A 22,190-nucleotide genomic window follows, 5' to 3' on the forward strand; every position below is an offset into this window, starting at 1 on the left:
TGTCTATATTGATAGCAATCGAAAGAACTTAATATTGTTTGACGACTGCGTAGCGCAAAGAAATCAAACTGTTCAACAAGAATTCTTCACCAAAGGAAGACATCACAACTGTCACTGCATATACCAATCCCAATCTTTTTACGGGATGGATCCTATGTTCATTAGAAAAAATGCAAATTATTTTTTATTATTTGAATTAAATGATAAAGATTTATCTCAAATCATTCAGTCTATAAATCACGGAATGGATAGAGATACATTTAAAAAGGTTTGTAAAGCTCAATGGAGAAACCCAGATGATCATGGATATGTATTTGTAAATACTAGAAAACCTGCGGGAGAAAGAGTTATGATCGATATATGTTAATTTTATTTTTTTTAAAATGACGGATTGGAATAATTTTTTAAAAAGAAATAGAGAATATATCAAAGCTAAGAATAAAATAAAGACCCAAGTTGAAAATAACATATTACAACAACTCGGATTAACGGAAAATCTACAGACTCTATTTCAACCCATATTAAAAAGTCAAGAAGATATTAAAAAGAGACTCGCTATAGAACCCACGCCTCGTATAGAACCCACACCTCATCACCCCAAAGCGATTGAATATAGTGGTGTTATAATTAGGACAGCAGATGATGTAAAACGTCTTTTTTCAAACCCTAGCCCAGAATTACCAAAAAGCATTTCACCAATCATTGATGAAGCGGGTTTGTTGTTCAATGGTTTTAGAATAAGATTTAGTACAAATACCCCCGAATTTATAATCGATACAAAAGATTACATATACACATTAACGAGAGGGTTAATAGATTTAATGAATGGCGAGGACGTTGAAATTGCCGATTACAAGGATTTAGTAGCATACTCAAAATTTCTACATGCGATCAGAAAGTCAGGACCCGAAACAAGAAGATTGAAAGAAGTTGATTTATATATAACAAAAGTTATTGAGCAAGAGGAGGTAGATGATTATGCAGAAGATTATCCACCAATCATACAAGAAATAGACGAATTCGATGATATGGTGGCATCTGGACAAGGTATAACGTTTTTATCCGACAACAATAAAGAATTGCTTAATAGATTAGAAATAATATTAGCGGCCATGAAAGAAGGTCATCGATCGGACAGACAATACAACGAAGTCAATGACATATTAAAACGACTTTTGGAGAAAGAAATCATCACTAAAAAAGACTATATAAACGTCATTAAAAATGTCCAATAAAGAACAATTGTTCGATATCACCTCGAATAAACCAGACATCAAATTGTCTCTAGACTACGAGTATGAACTCGATCGCAATAAACAGTACGAACTGGGATTAAAGTATTTCTCCGTTTACAATTCCATTAGAAACATCAACGAAAAAAACAATCAACTAAAAATATCGACGGATAACGGAGTTACGTTCGAAACCATAAGCTTACTACCGGGAAGCTACGAATACGTAGCCATCAACGAATACCTATCCGAATACGCAGGAAGCGTGAACGGTAAAAACAATATCGAATTCGAAGGTAATTTGAATCTGAACAAAATAAAACTGATCTTGAGAAATAACAGTCAAGTCGATTTCAACGTAGAAAATTCGTTGAATGCGTTACTAGGGTTCGATAAACGAATATACGCGCAATCGACATTGGCGCCGCACAAGGCCAACATCGAGAACGACATCGACGTGATCAACATTCACTGTAATTTGATCAACGGTGGATTTTTCAACAAGCACAAACGCCAAATCATATACAGCATACCGACTTTTACGGTGCCGATCGGATACAGAATTATAGAGAAACCGTTTCAAACGACCTATTTACCAGTCAATTCTTTCATGATCAAAGATATAAATCTGGAAATCAAAGACGGTAGAAACAGGTTCATAGACTTTGGCAACGAAGAAATTGTCATTCAACTTCATTTAAAACAATCTTCATTCTCTTCTTGAATAGTAAGATAATCGAAATCATCAAATTCATAGTTTTCATCAAAACTATACTCGTCTTTGTCGTTGTAAGGATACATAATTCCTTCACTGTTTGGTGGTTTTCTTTTAACATTATTCAAATAACTTCTAAAAACTTTAGTTTGTTTATCATTCGGAATAACTACTCCATTGGTGAAACTTTTTCCCCACGGTTTATTAAATTCGTTCGACACATCATGTCCGCTTGCTAACTGAACGTAATCTTCTACACTTATCTTATCATTAGAATAACCTTTAAACGTTTTCTTTTCTTTTAAGACACCATCAGAAGTCAAAACGATGTTGTATTTGACTTTTGGTGCTAAATATAAACCAAATATAATTCCACCGTCACCGTAATCGTTTTTATCTTTGCAATAGTCTTTTTCGGAGACCAAACCAGCTCTGTTTAGTTTTTTCCAATTGTTGGATGAAATGTACAAACTATCGGTGTCGGTATAGTATATTTCGGGTTTATAAAATCCATTTATGACGTGAATGAAATTGTTCATTATTTTTTTACTGTGAGATAAAACGAATGATCCCAAATGACTAGGTGTTAGTCGTGTAGATTTACTATCTTCGGTAGTAATCTCTTTTTCTTCAATTTCTGTTTCAACAATATATTGAGTATCATTAATTTTCTCATAGGTTTTAACACGTGAATCAAAGTTGGCCTGTAAAGTTGCTTCATTCCATAAATGTCTAGTTGTGAATATGTCTTTCTGAATTGATTTACCATACAAGGAATTACCCAATAATTTCATGCAATTACTACCCACGATATTACCTTCTCGTTTATATTTATTTCTTAGATCTCTCAAAATTAAAATAATCTCTATAGGGTGGAGTTTTAAAATTTTCTTCGTAAACTATTCCATCTAATATTCTAATAATTCTTCCACCGGCTTTCGCTATTTCTTGAATATCGACCGATGTTAAAACGTCGTGACAGAAACCATTTCTGAACCTGATGTTAGTACCAGTTTCCTTTTTACCTCCTTTATTCGTGAAAGTGATTTTAACTTTAGCTGGTATCGGTTGGAAGAACATGTTTTTGGGATAGTCAAACCACACTGTTAAAATAGCTGTTCTAGGTCTGAATTTTTGTTTATTGAAGAGTTTTACAAATTCTTTTTCTTCTTCTGGTAGAAACGGTCTTCCACTTTCCGCTCTCGGATATTCACTGTTTAAATCCGACATGGCGGAAGCGTATAAACCGTTAGCATCAAATGCCATTAGTTTAGTACATTCTATTTTTTTAAGTCTCGAATGAACCTCCGTTTTGTCTTTTGTGCTTGCGCTGTATTCTTTGAATAAATCAATTATGTTATTACTTTCTGTTTGTGAAATATATTCCTTTAATACGTTACAAATTTCATCCATTTTGTTCGTTTCAAATGATTTTCTATTTGCCGAAACTCTTCCTCCTTTAATGGATCGTCTGATAAAATTTCTTATAAAAGTATTAGTGTGCGAATAAACTTTTTCTATATTTTCTTTTTCGGTATGTTTCGCAACCATTCTAGTAGTTTCATACCATTCTTCTTCCACCATTTCTTTATCGTAATGATATAAATAATACCAACCCTTTAAAGATAAAGATGAAGCCGTTAGATTATTGGACATATTCTGGTTTACAACTTCTTTCGTGACTTGGTTGTATTTTATCAAACAAGCTCCCAAACAGAGAGTGTCTCTCTTGGCGTAAGGTTCCCATACGTGTCTCAATTCCTCCCAGTTGTCTTGCGTGAATTTAGCGATATCTACGTCGGCAATCTTTCTCAAATTCGCGGGGAGATTGGAAGAATTTCCCCATGCAGCCAAACTAGAGGATTCGTGTTGATAGGAACACGTGAAATTAATATGTTGTAAATAATTACCCTTTATTTCTTTCTGTCTTTTCCATTTTTTCTGTAAATCTTCATCTGTGTATGGATTAGATAAAGGAAAAGATAGAATTCCTCTGGGTGTTTTTAAAGGGCAATGCGTTAGTTTTTTTGTATTTTGAAGCACGATCCAGTTGTCGAAACCACTGCCGTTATGAGAAATTAATATTAATCTCTTTCTATCATATTGACCTAAATATTTCAACATTTGATCTATACATTCTGTACCTACAAATATTTCTACTACATTCATTAGTTTATCATAAAATTCTTCTGGAACATTATCAGTAGGAAAGATATTTTTTTCTAACTTTTTTCTTAGTTTTTCTAAATTAATTGGAGTGCAGGCATAAGGAATTGCTCTTCGATTGTTTTTTTCTGAATACGTTTCGCAATCCCAAGCGAATAACGCATCTTCACTCATACTTGAAAGCACGTTTACTTTGAGGGGTTAAACCTGTGTTACTGCGTTATCGTCTCTACACGTTTTCCACACCTGTTCGTAATTGTCTTCTATTTCTTGAATTCCCAAACTTTTTTGGCTTCTTCTAATCAAACAGAAATGCGAGTTGTGTAAGTAAAAAAACCCAATCTAATTCATCGTGAACGTCTCTTGGATGAAAATGTCTGTTTTTGGGATTATAAATTTGAAACGAAGTGTTAAATTTCTTGTTGAATTCCTTCATTCTAGCACAAGTCATCACTCCTTTTCTATTTGCTTTTGAAAACCCGTTGGTGTATTCTTGAAATTTACACGTTAAATCTTTGTTCAAAACACGATTGACGCATTTGATAAAACTGACCATCTGAAGGTATGTAACAATTTTCGCCTTCGTATTCATTTATCTTTTTAAGTAGATCAGTTCCTCCTCTACCAACTCTCGATCTTTTGATTTTTTTTTTGGAAATTGTCTTTCATTAAAATTATTTTTCCTGTAAAATACCAATCGGAAGCATCGGATTTTTTGTCCATATTTGAAAAGATATTGTGAAAGGTTTTGGCATTGAAACCGAGGAGTGACATGTATTGTCTGTGATTCCCTTCCTCGACTATCTCTCCATCTATTTTAATTTGTCCTTTGAATGTTTTAAATTTATCAGAGATAGCCTTGATAACATCGGAAAATAGGGCGTTTTCTATTAATGTTTCATCGTGTTCGATTTTATTCATATTTTTTTAAGTATATATTTTTGATTATTTCTTTATTTTGACCGCTGATATTTCTGTATGGAATTTGTCCAAAATTTCATTGAATTCTTTTAATTCTTCAACTGTTATGTTCTTGTCTTCTCTCGATCTTTCGAAAATGATGTACAATAGATTAAGATACATATTCAAGATATCCGTTTTCTTTTTATAATGAGCTTTCTTTTTGCTCGTGAAACCTAAAGTGATGAGACCGCAAGAGGTCGTTTGAACGGCAGTTAATGCAGCCAATACGGTTGGGACGATGACCGGAAGCATTAATCCACCAGTCACGGCCGTTGCCACCGTTACTCCTACCGTTAGAACTGTGCTCGCTGTTTTGAAAAAAGAATCGATTCTACTCCATGTTTTCCTGCATGTATTGCACTGTCTCAACTTTATTTTCAACTCTTCTTGTTTGTCTATCATGTATTGTTGTCTGCTTTCGAGTTCCATTTATTAAGTCGTTAAATTAAGTGAATTTCCGATAAATGGAACCACGGAATATCGTATAGAACGTGCTTGTTTGGCCTAGCATTATTATATTTGCGGGTATTAAAAGTAAAAACATTTACGCGTACTAACGACATTTCTTTTTTCGTATGGTCCTCTTATAGGAATATTTTATTTTTTCTTTTTCGATGTTTATCTTGGCTCTAAAAATATAACCACCACCTTCAAGGATGGAGTCTTCGGCAAACGATAAATGCACTATAAACTCTCTTTCTTGTTGACTTTTATGAACATCGATCGAGGTGTATTTTTCACCTAAAGCGAAATACAGTTTTACGTATTCAAAGTCTGTTGTTCGTAAAAACTCGTGACTGCTCGATTCTATTGATCCGTGTACGTGTTAGCGTCGTGGAACTTTGACAATGTTGGTTGATGGTGGATTTCCGTCTCCAATATCATATCCAAATCTTTGATTCCAATGTTATCCTTATCATTTTCTACTTCCATTTTAAAGGTGTCTACATATTTACCATTTTTCGTTTCAATTTCCTGATCCCTTTTATCAATCAAACGTATATTCTCTTCCAAATTACCATCATTGAATAATGAAATATGTTTGACGGCATTACCGGTTTGTTTGAAGACTACTTTATTGACTTTAACCTTCATGGGAAACTCTATTTGAATCAGACAATTACCTCGAAAAGTAAACGCTTCCGTTTCGCCGATATCGAATACGTTTTTAGGTTCTCCGTCTACGAGAGAACCCACTTTTATTTCTGCTTTGAATCCGTATTTGTTTGATTTATAAATTTGGTCTTTTCTATCGAAGACAGTGTCACTTTCGAATGGTAGATTGAAATAATACGATTTGTCCGTGACAATAGCTCCTAATTTGGTCAACTTTCTCTCTTGTCTCAAAAAATCGTCATGAATTCTAGATACTAAAAGATTGACCTGTTCTTTAATATAATTTTTCATATCATCTCGAAATTTATTTTGAAGAAAGTTTTTAATCACACCCACTTCTTTTTCTAATTCGTCCGTGATTTTAGTATCCAAAGCAGTCAATTGTCGTTTCAACGTATCTTTGTCTATGGGAAGTGTGTTAATTATATCTTGAACATCTGCTTTTTGCTCCGCGATCTTTTCGTTCAAATTGGATATCGAATTTTGTAACTCGGTTTTGTCCGCGGTCTTGTCTAGTTCTGCTAGCAATTCGCCAAGTTTTCTTTCCAAAGCGGTTAGTTTTCGTTTCAATCTATCCTCGTTTACATTTGGGTTGTCTATTTGGACGTCTATTTTTACCTTCGTAATCTTATCGTCTAATTTAGATATTAAATTTTGCAACTGACTTGTTTTATCCACTTGAATAAGACGTTTCAAACTCGTTAACTCTTGTTGTAGTTTGGGTTCGTCCACAAGATTTTTAATATTTCGTCTGATGTATCTTTTCACGTCATTTATTCTATTTTCAACATGGTCCTTATCTATTTGAATTGCGTTTATTTGATCCAGTAAATATTTCTTGTTCACGGCATCGTTATCGTTTCCTGGAAACTTTAAATTAGTTATTTTGAAATTGTTCATATCGATATCCCCTTGCAAGGTGTCTCCGATTTGATCCACGAAAAAAGGTTTCGCTTTGTTTATAAACGTAGTCATGGGATTTTTAGATTCTAGAGGTAAAGACCCTAATCCAAACTTGTTTGCCATTTTTATTGAGTTAAATTTATTATAATTTCTTCAAACTTTTCTCCCAAACTCAACCGATATAAAACCCAAAGCGACAGTTGTCCACACAGCTTTTGTCCTGGCATTTGAATTTGAAACATAGAACATTTGATTGGTTTGCTAGTCAATTTCGTTATCTCTTCTGTCGGTTCTAGACCGAAAGAATCAAAGAAATAAAAGTTATTCGAAGAATCTTTGTGTAGAGCAGAGTGATGAACTCCTTTTTGATCCGACGTATGAATGTTTGTGATGGCGTAAAATTTACCTTTCTTGTATTTCAGTTCATCAATTTCATGCAATAATAAAACGGCGAGACGTTCAACTCCTTGGCCCATTTTACAAGTTGAAAGTTTGTGGTCGTGTCTTTTCCGTATTTATCGAGAAACGCATTCATTTTTTAAGTTGATTTTTTTTAGGTGTTTTTCGAAGTAGGCGGTAAGTATTGCTGAAGACCCAATTGACGAAATATATACGTAGTTTGTGTTTGAAAAAACTTGTATAACATTCTGATAAAACACATTCAATAATATTTTGAAGATAAATTTACATTTAAATTTAAAAAATCTTAATTTAAGAGAGCGAAAATGCCAGTCGACATCTAAATTTCTTAACCTTTCATCTAAATCTTCATTTTCGAGATTCATTTTTAAAAGTCAGTTTTTTGAAGTTCATTTTGATAAAACCTTCCTATGATTTGTTCTTTGTCTTGATCGATCAATTCATACGTGGGACGTGATGTGCTGTTTACGTTATCAACGATGAATATCTCGTTAGTCAAATAGCCGACGTAACCTTTCTGAAACAATGATTTAATATTTAAAAATACGAACTCGATCTCCAACTTTGAATTTGGGTTTAATATTCAAATTGCTAATCTCGTTTTCAAAGTTGTTTCGAGTGTTGACGGACTTTATGATATTCGGGTTATTAGAGGCTTGCGTTGGCGTCACACCTATAGACGAATGTATTTTGTTATTGTATTCGTCGACAACAACTGGTAATATTTTAAGCCATTTTTGAGATTTCAATTCCGTGAATTTCTTGAATAATTTGCTTTTAAGAGTCCTGTTGAATCTTTCTATCACTACGGCCTTACCTTCGTTATGCGTGCTGTAAATTTCAAACCCCAGAGATTTCACATTTCTGTTGTAGAATTCGCTTCCTTTATCAACCCACAACTTTAGGGGTCGTCTGTCGGATTGTTTCATTATGGTTTCGAATGCTTGTTTGACAGTCAGACCCGATTTGTTTTTCAAGGGAAAGACCCAAGCGTATCTCGTGTATATGTCGATCACCGTCAAACAATACTTGTACCCTCTCTCGACTGGCATGTTGATTAAATCGGCTGACTAAATTTCATCTTTATCAAAAACTTTGACTTTGAGGTAATGTTTGTTTTTTCGAAATTCTTTGTGAATCTCGTCTGCTATGCCCATACCCAATTTCAATTTTGCCTTCAAGAGTTTTATGATAAGAGCTCTCTGTAATTTCTCTTTGAAAGTGGGATTGGGAATATTTTCGAGTTCGTCTATCATTTGTTTGTCTGCTTGGTGTCTGAATGTTATGTCTTTGTTTCTGTACAGTATGTCGTGTTTGAGCGCTACTGCGTCAACTCTATTAACGGGTTCTTCCCCTGGTTTGGGAATATCATTTTCGTCTAAACGCAGATCTAACCTAGTGCCTGGACCTGTATAATTGTGCCCTGGGAGATGTTTTTCTCCGGGATATTTTGCCCATGGGAATCCAGGAAGAGAACCCAATGACTTTTGAATGTCTCCCGCACCGAAATACGTTTTAGGAGGATGGACCTTTATTAAAGACATATTTGTTCAATAAACACCATATATTTTTAATACGAAAGATTTAATACAAGGAGGAAATTTGTTGCTTGAGACAAAATTGGCCACTTTGGGGATGAGAGATGTTAGCGCAGAGAAGAAACCGTCTCCTTCGAATTTTTTTTTTCGTGTTTTAAAATTAAAGACATTTTTAATGCGCTTAGTTTATACTGTATTATTTTTTAGTGATTCTTGTCTGTGGTTTGGGGTAATTTATAATACAGTTTGGGGTGGGAGTGTGTTATAATACATTTTTAACAGTTTGGGGAGTCTGTTATAATACATTGTTAACAGTTTCGGGAAGTCTGTTATAATACATTTTAACAGTTGTGTCTTTTCGGATATGACGCATTGAAAAAGCTGCGCATGCGCAGAAGTGAAATGCGTCATATCCAAAAAGACATATACTACTATTATTTACCTCGTTCTTGAAAACGCTTTCAAATTTTAGCTCCTAAACATTAGATGGCATGATTCTTGCCGGATTTTGACAAAACGTGGTTTTATTATTCAGTACCGTGCTGAAGATTGAAATTTGGATTCTAGAGTTTTTACAAGCTTAATATTTGATAGTTTTCAAGAACAAGGGCAATAACTCATACTCAATATTATTCAGTGTCGCCCCAAAGAATTAAAAAGAAGTGTATGACTGAAGGATGAATATTTCATACTGGTGATTTTTACTGTACTGCCAAATGTTTTTATTCAAAATCAAAGCTGCTAATGGGCGTATATTACCTTGCCTGGCAAGCTATCTTTGGTAATTGGAAATGATCGGACAGCGCTGATAGACTTTATACCGAATACGGGTTTTGACAGTTGGGGTGTGGTTTGAATACGATGTTAAAAACCTGAATTGTTTGGCATTGCAGGTACCCGGTGAACATCTCCTATCCGCATCAGTAATGTCTGCTCCAGCAGCTTTAGCTATAGCAAAACTAACTTATCCAGAAGTAGAGAAAACACAGTCTACTGACGATGATTATAATAAAATGGTCCGAGGGTAAGTATTAGTTTGTTAACCATGCCAAGATTTAAAACACGTCCATTTCCACTTTGGTTATGTCAAGATCCAAATCGTAAAAGAATCACGACAGAGCAGCGCTCCATATTGAGCCACAATAGATGAGCAGACCAGCAGTCAGCGTATCACGAAAACGGGTTTTGACATGTCTTATTCACCCGTATTAATCCAAGCCCACTACATTTTGGTTGGTCGGAGTTGAAACGATGTTTAAATCAGATCGGTAGAACGGCAATGATGTCATGTAAACAAAACACAAAATAGCTTTGCCGCCGCTCGTTTGATGAGATAAGAACACATTCTTTCAAAATAACTATTCCAATGTGAGGTTTGATCTTCTCTACTTTCATTTCTTTACTGAAAATCTTATTAAATTCTGTACCGTCCATATTAATCAAAACATTTAATGACGTTACGATCGCAAACAAGGCGTCATAACGAGTGATTTGTTTTGATTGTCGGAGATTTTACTAGCAAGACAACAGGGCTAATTTTGATTGGACAATATTTAGCTATGACTACGTAATTTATTACACGGTCTCGAGGAAGTTTGGCAAATGGGGCATGGTTTGGACAGTTGATCATTTGTAGGCCATTTTGTTGCCAAATTCAATTTCATCCGAACCAGTTTCAAAACATAAAATTTCCATAACCTTTATATATGCATGTGTGTGCTATATTTCAGAAAAGAAAGAAATGTGATAGAAGCTGCCTCGTCTGGTGCTTCACTATCTATTGGCCTGATTGCTAACATAGTAGTCAATCTAATAGCCTTTCTGGCATTGTTAGAGTTCGTTAATGCTTGTTTATTATGGGCTGGACATCGTGTTGGTGTGGAAGGTCTTACATTTGAGGTAAGAGTAATAAGAGATAAGGTTCTACTTTAAAATGCCGAAATGTAACCGAAGAACTATAATCATCTGTATGTCGATGGATGCTGTATATTATAATATTATACCTCGAAACTTACATCTTTGCTCAATCTTTCATATTCCATTTCAGTTTATTTGTTCGTATTTGCTATTTTGGGTGTCTCTGTTTATGGGAGTGGAAATAGCAGATTGCAGACAAGTTGCCAAATTAGTGGGTGTGAAAACGTTCACAAATGAGTTTATTGCCTATGAAAGACTATCAGAGCTTTTGGGTAATAAAGCTACGTTTAATAACTACACATCTTTTTACCCTAACCAAACTGATCTGTGGGAATGGCAAGGTGATGATATGTATTTAACTCATTGGAATCAAACATTACCCGGGGGAATTATATCGGTGAGTTTAATTCTGCCATGTGAACGCATGTATAACTTGAATTTCAAAGGGTAATTTATGGTATGAATGTTTTTTACTATAGTGACATTAAAATGTTTTCTCCTAGACTTAATGATGCAATAAGAACCGTTTGGTGCGTACTTTAATGCATATACAATGCCCAAAAGGTCTCCTTCACCTTTGAATTTGGCTATGCTAACAGTTTCGTCCAAGGCTATATTAACTCAAAAAGTGAGATCTCTACCTTTGGCTTCCTGTGGGTGAAAAATGACAAAGATATAATGATAATTATTACATTATAACATTATAGTAATGCTTTATGCTTTCAGGAGAGATCTGAAGTGATAGCAACATACGCTTTATGTGGCTTCTCTAATATTGGCTCGATGGGTATATTACTGGGAGGGTTATCTGCTCTTGCCCCTGAGAGAAGAAGTGATTTATCAAGCATTGTATTTAGAGCGATGGTGGCGGGAAATGTGGCTTGTTTCTTTACAGCCTGTATTGCCGGTAAGTTTAAATTGAATTGCTTCAATTTTCCACTGTAAGAAACAATAACTATTTTGAACTTTTTGATTAATAATTTAAATAAATGTTGAAAATATATCACAGCAGTTAGTTAAGAATCAGCAAACGCGAGTCCAAAAAACACACCTCAAATTTGGGATCGTGGTTCTAGTGGCTGACTTGTGCCATACATTGGATATCATTTCCAGCTAATAAATTGTCAGACATGTCAAATATTTCACAAGATAATGAAGCACGATAAGACTATTTCACTGATAGTGAAAAGCTTCTACATTTGGCAATCATCCCCAGTTTCCGTAAAGCGGTTGCAGAGCGCTAGCAGGACTTCCACGATAGGTGTTTGCTGCAAAGTGCAAGCGGAACGTTTACATTAGATCGTCTGCAATTTCTACTGGTTAATTTTTCGTGCAAAAGAAAATACAAGGGACACGTGGAACCAGTCGCATAAGTTGACTTAACTTAATGTGATTTGACTCGATGAAATTTTAAGGATGGTATTTTGGTCTGCAAAAGTCATATTTCTCTTTCCAGGTTTGTTTTTTACTGGTCAGACTGGAGCCTATGCTTAAACATTGTGCCTGTGTGTTTGTTTTACATACATTTCCACACAACAACAGACTACAATAATGGCCTAGAACGGGTTAGAATTCATATCTTAACTAAAAGGAAAACAATGAATTCTATTTACCATTCCTTAAATACTTACTTTTTAAACTTTTAACATTGTTTAGATCTCAGCTTAAATTGTTTTGCGTCAACTAAGACTCTTATAGATACGGAGGTAAAGGGTCGACACAGAATGGCAAACACATGCAAAGTGTTGGAGTTATAGTGTCCATTCTGTAGAAAGACATGTTACATGTTCAACCATTGCATTTGTTATTCAAGGAGTGTTAAAGGAGCATTCCGCTTTTTGTAAAAAGTTTTCAAGTTCAAAATCGTGGTAAATTACACCTGATGTACACTACATGGTAGAAATATACTCGAACACAGCTACCATGTGATCTAAAAGTCACAAAGGCTTGATCAAATATTAGCTCTGCTAACTTCCTTTTTTAGTAATTTAGGTATAAATATATGAACATAATTGTACGGTTAACAATTACTTTAATAGATAACTTGCGACTTTAATCTTTTTCAACAATGATGATCATCGTCGAAACGTCGCAAGTTATTTATTAAAGTAATTGTTATCCATAAAATTGTGTTCATATATTAGCTCTGCTACAATACATTTATTCTCTAATGGTGATGATCCCATTGAACTCACGCCATTTCCACATAATTGACAAGGCTGATCTGCAACGAATACAAATACATAGGTTGTGATATATAAAAGATACATCAACTAATATTAACATTTTTATACAATTTTAAAATCATTCCTTATATTCTTTTTACATTTCTGTTTATATTTTTTGATATACACCTCTGTCAGCTTATTATGTTGTTTATATTTTATTTTCAAATTTTATTATTGATTTGCAAAATGAAAATATTATATGCATCATTGTAGTTTATATCATTTTTTACTGACTGGTTCTCAGAAATACTATGCCGAGGTACGTTCATCAGCCCAATCAAGTGCATGTTTTTGAAGTAAATGACAAATGCAACAATCAATCCAACAGACTGCTGTGGTGGCCTCAAATGTCATATGTATAATAGCAAGTAACTTTATAGAAATGCAACAGCCAATACGAACTATTCTACTATGGTACTACTAGCAGAAGACCACAAAAGTGCAATTCAATGGCCATATCGTGTATAACAGGTATTAACGGTTGAAAGGCCAGTCGAAATGGCATAGGCCTATAGAAAACAGACAATTGATATATAAGCAATGAGAAAGGTCTCAAAGGCGTCTTTGTTAGGTCTAATAATGTTGTTAAACGATTGCATGGCCATCATCCGAGGCATATATATTGTAGCCACCTCTCGACAAATTAGAATAATTTGTCATTCAGGAAAAAACTTGGGTCTATCTTCATAAAACTGACGTACAGGGGTAAGGTAACATTACATGAACAAAATCATTGGCCAATAAACTAAACTATATTAAGTTATCTCCCTTCCATACAATACATATCCAGACTACAGTTAAATGCATCCCAAATATTACTCATAATGGCTAGACCTTAAATATTGCATATTTATTATCTAAAAAATATTGGAAGTCAATTTTATTTTCTTTTGTTTTTTTGTTTTATTTGCCTTTTTCTTTTGTTTTATTTCAATAATTTTTTTTATTTTTTTTTTATTTTAATCGATTTAAAATTTTTTGAAAATCAAATTGACTTCCAATATTTTTTAGATAATAAATATGCAATATTTAAGAATGGCAGCCCTGGGCCACCATAGACCTATTCTATATAACCCTCATGAGAAAGAAATGAGTTCCACTGATTTTAAAACATTCAAGGAGTAAACATTTGCATATATAGTAAATGTAAAGAATAAATGACTGCGATCTTACCCCGGCAATACAAATTGATAAAAAACTGTAAAATGATAATAAAAAGTCATACCTGAACATAAGCATAGTATGTAGGCTATGCAGATGCAATGACCTATTAAAAATCCTATCCTTTTTTTAAAAAACATTTAACTTTTTCAATACATACTAGTATCAAATTGCAATATCCAATACAATATATGAATCCAATGGATGGTTTACTAAACTACTCATTAAGATAAATTCTTAAAGTGAGTTATTACTAAACAGTACATTTCTAAGAAGTGATAAGGAATACCATAAAAGCGTATGTTATAAGAACAATTAGATTCTGTAAGATTATCATAAGGAATCCAAGAAATATGACTAGAATTAAAATTTAACCACTTAAGTTATAACATCATATCTTATTAATATACTATTCTTTCTTAACATGTTCTCAATGTCATAAACATTGTCTATGTCTTTAGTCTTAAACACAACAGTTTTAGTAGGCTTGGGCTTAATTTTGTCTTCATTATTGTCTTGAGTTTTGTCAATAGCATTAGAATCAAAGTTATCTTGTCAATAAGGTCTGTCACATTATCTGAAACTGCAATTTCATCATCTTCTAGAATAACAGATAGTTTTTTATTACCGGTATCTGGTTTAAAATTCACATTAGGTCGATCGAGTTCTTTCTTAAGTTGATTAATATGCACAATATTCACACAGAATCAGATTTTCTGCCTAATTTATCATGATGTACAATATTGTCTATGTCAAGGGCTTGCTAATTTTTTATTTTGACCTGATTTTAAGACAGGTTTGTAAAGAAATACAGTGTACTTAAACAATCTAATGATGAAGAGAGTTTTAAGACAGAACTGAAAAGGGAATTACAATCATTATATGTAATTATGTTACTATTAGTCCTATATTTTCTCTTCATCTTTGATAACCAAAGGGAAATATTACCTAAATTAATTCAATTTATTTTATGTGTTAGTCACATTATTATCGTAACCATACATTTTCACATTCATTTATTTTCTTTCTTATTTTTTGTTTATCATTTTGTAAATATGTTATTGTAGTTGTATGTAGAAAGATCCCAGGGAAGATTGCCTTGTACAACTGGGTGTCTAATAAAGTTTTTATTATTATTATTATTATTATTATTATCTCCAACTGAAAATAAAGGAGTAAAATCTTTTTGTAGAAATCTTTCATACATTTTTTTCTTTCTTTGTTCAAGATTTTTTGCGCAAATCTGTCTTGCAAGTTCTAGTTGATCTAGTAATATCTAAGAATGTTTTAGGATGTCTTCCATGGACCAAAAGGAATGCTGTGCTATCTCAGTTTGGTGTATTATTATAAGCAAATTGAATATAAGGTATCCCACTGATCGCAAGTATCATCTAAATATTTGGCTAAAGTGTTTAATATAGTACTCATTGTTTTCTCACTTTGACCTTTACAACTAGGATGGTAACTTGTTGTTTGAGTTTTCTGACTATTGAGAATCTTACAGGTTTCTTTCACATTATTACTAAGTTATTGGTTCCATGATCTGAACGTAGATATCCTGGAATACCATGGTGACAAACAACATTAGAATAGATTCTGTAGCAACTGTTGAAGCTTTACAGTTGACGTACTACTGGAGGCAACCTGCAGATACATGGCCTACCCATGGTCTCTCCTCTATCACCACTCCATACTGAAGCCTTCATGTCAAGATTTGAGAACTTTGCCTTATCCACCACACAAATTAAACCCCTATGTTGGTACCGGAAAGTTAACGTCTTTGCTATGACAGAAAATGATGATGAAGATCAACTCCTTGACCACCTTAACCAACAGCATAACCGCATCAAATTTACCATAAAAAAAGAAGCAGACCAAGTATTACCATTCCTAGACATCAACATTACCAGAACCCCAACTAGCCTCAGCACGACTTTCAACCAATACCCAGAAGAGGTCACAGACAACATCATTTCAAAAACACTGAACTCAAATACCAATACTCCAAAGACCATCAACAACACAGTCCCCAAAAACAAGGATTGGCATACCCTTCATTGGACACCAGAGCTACCAGATAAAGCGGATACTACAGAAGAATCTTAATACTCAAGTCTACTTCTAAACAGGCACCCCAGTAAAAACTTTACTCCAGGCCAATGGTAAAATATCCTCCCGCCCAGCAGACCCTAGCAGAGTTATATACAAAGTTAACTGCAACTGTGGAGCTACGTACATTAGACACTCATCAAATCCTGTTAGCGTCAGAACTGCTCAGTACAAAACCAAAACACCCAAGACATAGGCAGTGCCATTGCAGAGTACTAAGTAAACCACCCCAACCACACTATATAATGGGACCAAACAAATATTCTTGCTATGAGTATCCCCCACAAGCACACCAGAGAGATAAGGGAAGCCATTGAAATCTTTAAATTAAACCCAGAACTGAACAGAGACCAAAGAATCTACCTCCCTGCTATTTGGAAAGATAGATGCTTGTATTAACCTAGTTAACTCCACTTCATTCGTTTGTTCATTTTGCTATTCCTATAATTTACAATATTCTCTCTCATAATCAACCAAGATAATTCCCCACTTCAGTTGCGTATCGTCGCTCTATTGTTTACTGCCACACCTAATAATCTTTAATTAATTGTTGCTATTGTTATTTTTTGTGTATAAATATACCTTCTTGTGCCATATTTCCTCACTTCACCTGAAGATGACAATGTAGATTGTTGAAACGTAGTGTGTAAAAAACTAAGGAGTAGTATACCATAAAATTGTGTCCTGTTATTTAATGTGATCTCTACCCCTAAATGTCAATAAAGGATTAAGAACTAAAGTTGTACATATTTTGAAAAATGGTCTATGAACACCAACACATACTGATTATTGGTAGTTTGACATTTTGAATGTGGTTCTCTAAAATATGTTGAAATGGATGACTAACAACTGGTATTGGGTGTATCATAGCTCTGGGATTTTTAGCATGAGGTTTACGTTGACAACATCTTTCACGGATTTGTACATATTGAACTATATCCTTTTACATACATGGCCAATAAAATAATTTTCCTGTTTTCTAAATAGCACGATTAATTGTCTTTCGAGAGCCCAGCTGTGCTGTGACTAGTGTAATACGGAGTAACTGAGTGAGTGAGTGACAGAGACAGAGACAGAGACAGAGAGACGTATTGAGATGATACTTAAATAAATCCCACCCTCGATCTCAGATAGTGTAAGTTTGAATTTGAAACAGATGGTTATCTTCACTCACTTGATGTTTACTCCATGAATAATATTTGAACACTTGCGTACAATGACACTGAGCATAATTATCACAAGAATGTAACTCCCCTACCTGCCAAAATTTGAAGGATCATATGTGATAAATTCAATGGGGTTTTACTATATAATCACTCATTGGTATTAATTCATTGGTTCCGGTTCGAAAGAATATAATAATACCATTGAATTAGTCCTAGTTTTAGAATCTCTTATCTCTAGTTATATATAATAAACTTTGTAGGTTATCTTTTACTTACCCTCGTGACAATTGCACAACAACGACGATACGTTACTTAATATTATATATAGTTTAATATAGTAATAATCATAATGAGTTATATCGAATGACAGGTTATTTCAATTACAGTGCAGAAATATACAGGCTAAAGAGATTAAAATAATACCTAGATAAGTACTCCATCCGATTTCACAAAAATATAATAATTACAGTCTACAACATAAATATAAACCTAATAGGAAATATTGCTTACTTTGCTGTAGTGTCGACGTTCCGAAAACCTCATCCGATTCAACAAAGCTGAGTTGAACCGATAGCAAAATCCCCGAGTCCAAGTTGGATCGGATGAGGACCACGGAAAACACATTCACCCCCATAGCGCTGTATCCAGCGATTGTGAGGGCGCTAATGAACGTGTCACCTCAGACCGGGAACAGTTTTTACACCGTTCACTGTGTATTCCAGAGTTTGAAAACCCCAGAAAGAAACGAAGTAAGCGTATATCCAGAAGGAGGTTCTATCGGAATACGCGACAACACCCATTTCCAGTCGACCATCGTTCCAGAAGATCCCTAAAACAGACAGCGACAGTCAATAGGCGGAGTTATTTCTCAATGTCCCAAGTTATTTCACCACGGACTGGCTTTATATAGTAAGGAAAACGTCATGTTGCTATAAATAAAGTTGCTAACGAGAGAGTTTTGCTTATCATACTCTCGATTTTCAAGTCCTCAATTTGAATGTAATTAACTTAATCAGTCTGGATAATTTAGAATGCTTACTGTACGAAGTATTTGATTATGGAGGGGATTCGTTGCCATAACTACAAAAGCAAGTCTAGGAGATTAGAATCTTAAACATATTTCTACGGATTACATGTGAAACATTTCGCCTCAGTTTTTATTGAACTTGATTGGGATTGAAGCAGTGGCGACGCCAGTCTCTCAAGACTGGGGTTACAAATATGGAGCAAACTGACCCAATAGGGGAGGGGATGGGGGTCACTGTGACCAAAATACCTTGTGCCCGTATTACTGTGACCAAAATACCATGTTCCCGTAATACTGTGACCAAAATACCTTGTGCCCGTATTACTGTGACCATATTTCCCTTGACCGACTTACCTACAAACAGAATTTCATGTTATATAATCAAAAAAAAAAACTTGGCCCAGGTAGACTAGCAACCTAACGACCAATAAATGGAAGTTGAACATGTGTATGTGATGGCAACTGCGATTTCCCCTACTTGTTACCACAATTATACCAGTCGTTGATAACCAGAAACTACCATTGGCAGGGTCGGCCTGAGTCTTACCAATTTTGAAAGTGTGAAAATGTTATATGTCTAGAATCCGACGCAAGGGTGCTAAATTTGTTCCATTATACACACTAATTCTCAAAGGTAATTTGCTAAATTTGAATAAAAGCTTCATGAATAAAATAAAAGCCACACGTGGCTAGATTCTCTGTTATAATACAAATAACCGTTCAACGCGTTGTTTTGCAATAAATTTGTTCAGTTTGTATAAAATTCTCTCTCACCGTAAAATCCGGAAAAATCTGTAAAATTCTCAGAGAAATTTTGTTAAGCGTCTTATCAGCAACGGTAAATATTTGCTTGTGACGTCATTCAGTTGTATTATGTATTTTAATTGTTAACGTCATAATAAAGACAAAATGAAGAATTTTTTATACCACCTCCGCCACTGCAAGTGTCGCAATGTCTGCTCAATCAATGCTCCTCTCTAACTTTGTACGTTGATAGCCATGAAGACTGTGACGTATCCAGGATCAGACGGAGGAAGTTTGGGAGGTATATTTATCCGTATTCAAAAAACACATTGTGAAAAATACGATAATGTTTATTTCAGCATAATCTTGGACAACGTTATCACATAAAAAGTCGAAAAAACAGATTAAAGGGTAAAAAGACTATGGTGGCTTTTGTTCCTTTCAGGAGAAAAACTGAGATAGTGTCCTCGGGACTAACAAAAAGGTGAAAGTGAATACAAATTTGTATGAAGGTTCTTATAAATAACTGGTAGAATTGGAAATATTTAAGTTAAGATTTTTTAGAAGATATAGTTTCCCTGAAAGTTTCGAATTATTTGATTTTTATGTCACTTAATAAGATTATAGAAGAATTTATGAGCTTGCTCATTGTACTATTTAGTTCATTTATATATAAGAAACGATGGGAAAAAGTATATTTTATAAAAGTAAAAGAAATATGGCCCTGTAACGATCTCCTTGTTAGCCTGGAAATGCTGACAGACCATTTTTCCATCAGATAAACAGAGTAGTTGTTTTGGTGAGAAAAACTAACTCTGTGACATGACAAAGACCTATCAGAGAAAGATAGAAGAGATAGAATCAGATAAGTCTAAATTTGAATTATCAGTAGGGCATAATGTTATTCTGGAGGAATGTGCAAACAAGATGAATCATAAAAGCAGGTTACTTTGGGATATTCGATCAAATTTAAGGGAGGCAAAAGAAAGAAAACTCCGTGGTTTATTACGGCATGACAAGGTAAGTAGGGATATAACACAAGATGTTTCTTTCAGGTGTAAGCGATCTTGCAGCTTCTTCAGATTTGGAAAGAGTAGAGTTGAAAGTAATTTAATGGATAACAAGGGAGGCTGTGACATTGAAGGTTTTAAAGAGATTGATATAAAAGGAGATGGGAATTGCTTCTTTAGATGTATTAGTATGTTTCTGTATGGACATGAAGAGAATCACAGAGGAATTAGAGAGAGGATTGTACGTAGAATGAATACCAATCCTGAGGTTTACCAAGCGCTAATCGATGGGGATTTCAACCAGCATATACAAGACCAACTTAGTACAAGTGGGGATTCCACGACATGGGCAACTGAGGCTTCCAGTGAGTTCAGGTGTAAACTATTTATTCTGAGTTCAGGAGAAAGGGGACAGACGTGGGATTGTTTCGATATTAACTACGACAAGGAAGGATGTAAACCAAACGCAGGCTGGATAGCTATATCGCACAGGAATAATCACTTTAACCTTTTGATCCCTGACAAGAAACACTGTACGTGCGAATTACATGAACCCGATACTGATTGGATAAAAGAAAACGTTACAAACTGGTTTGATATGACAACTAAGAAGAGCTCTAAGTACCAGGGTGAACCGATATACCGACAGGAAGTGAATAGATGTAATAATGTCAAGACTGAGATAAACGGATCGGCGGGGATGGGGAAAGGGGAAGTAACGCAGAAAGAAGAAAATAACCTGATCGTAAATCTTTCCGATAAAATTCTGACGAAACCCCAACAGCAGTTATTATCGAAAGGTTTTAGTTTTGTGCCAACAAGGGAGAAGGTGGATGTCACGAAGTTGCTCAGCGACCTGGGAGAGTGGGAAAGACGGATGAGACTAAGAGAATATTTCTTTAAGGGTGATGAAGAGGGCGACGCTAAATATGTAGAACGGGAACCGTGGAAAAAGAAGAAGAGTGAATTTACACTGCAAGTGGGAAGAGATAGGTGGCTAGATATGTACATAGAATTGGCGAAGAATGATGTAGTAGAAGGGATTAACAAACGAAAGGAAGCAAACATCACTGAAGAAGAACAAACGGCTATGAAGGAGATAAGACCAAAGAATCGATGAAGGAAGTAAAGAACATAGCGAACAGATTACATAAAAACGGCCACATAGACAGGGATCTAAAACAGTACCTTATACCAAAATAGCCCACTAGCGGTCAACTTAAAGGCAACCCCAAGATCCACAAGAAGAACAACCCCTTTCGGCACATCGTCAACGGACAGGGAACGGCAACGGAAAAATTAGCGGAAATAGCAGAGAAAGAATTAGAAGAGTTTGTGATTGGGACAGACACGACACGACAGACTTCTTAAACAAACTGAAGACCATACGACAACCAATACCCAAGGATGCCATTTTCTTTTGCTTTGATGTCGTCAAACTGTATCCGTCCGTATCTAAGATAGAAGGGCTAGCAGCTTGTGAGGAAGGTTTAAATATGCGCAATAACCCTGATATACCGACTAGTTATGTGATGGAGATGATAAGAACGGTCCTAGAGAACAACAACTTTTCTTTCAACGGTAGGCATTACCTTCAAAGGGATGGAGTGGCAATAGGATCCAAACTAGGCAAGAATTATGCATGCACATATTATATGAGAAAGTGGGATGAACAACTGAAGGCCAAGGATAGAAGGAAGCATATACACTTCTATAAAAGATTTATAGATGATGGGTTTGGAATCTGGACAGGAACAGTAGAAGAATTCCAAGCA

At 34.8% G+C, this 22,190-nt stretch overlaps 2 protein-coding genes across 2 annotated transcripts in view; both read left to right on the forward strand.

The window, feature by feature from the left end:
* Nucleotides 1–11,915, forward strand: part of LOTGIDRAFT_142755 (hypothetical protein) — a gene marked incomplete at both ends in the record, with an annotated part of 16,805 nt that extends 4,890 nt beyond the window's left edge. The window contains 4 exons of the mRNA XM_009052513.1: nt 9,947–10,077; nt 10,784–10,952; nt 11,101–11,255; nt 11,678–11,915. Of these exons, the coding sequence (XP_009050761.1) occupies nt 9,947–10,077; nt 10,784–10,952; nt 11,101–11,255; nt 11,678–11,915 (693 nt within the window). The remainder of the gene's footprint in view (nt 1–9,946; nt 10,078–10,783; nt 10,953–11,100; nt 11,256–11,677) is intronic.
* Nucleotides 11,916–20,227: 8,312 nt separating this feature from the next.
* On the forward strand, nt 20,228–21,535 carry LOTGIDRAFT_174188 (hypothetical protein; the record flags this gene model as incomplete). The annotated part of the gene is made up of 1 exon (XM_009052514.1): nt 20,228–21,535. One exon carries the CDS (start codon nt 20,228–20,230, stop codon nt 21,533–21,535), a length of 1,308 nt encoding a protein of 435 aa, XP_009050762.1.
* Nucleotides 21,536–22,190: the final 655 nt, after the last annotated feature.

This window comes from Lottia gigantea, assembly GCF_000327385.1.
Source record: "Lottia gigantea unplaced genomic scaffold LOTGIsca_185, whole genome shotgun sequence".
Classification (NCBI taxonomy): domain Eukaryota; kingdom Metazoa; phylum Mollusca; class Gastropoda; family Lottiidae; genus Lottia; species Lottia gigantea.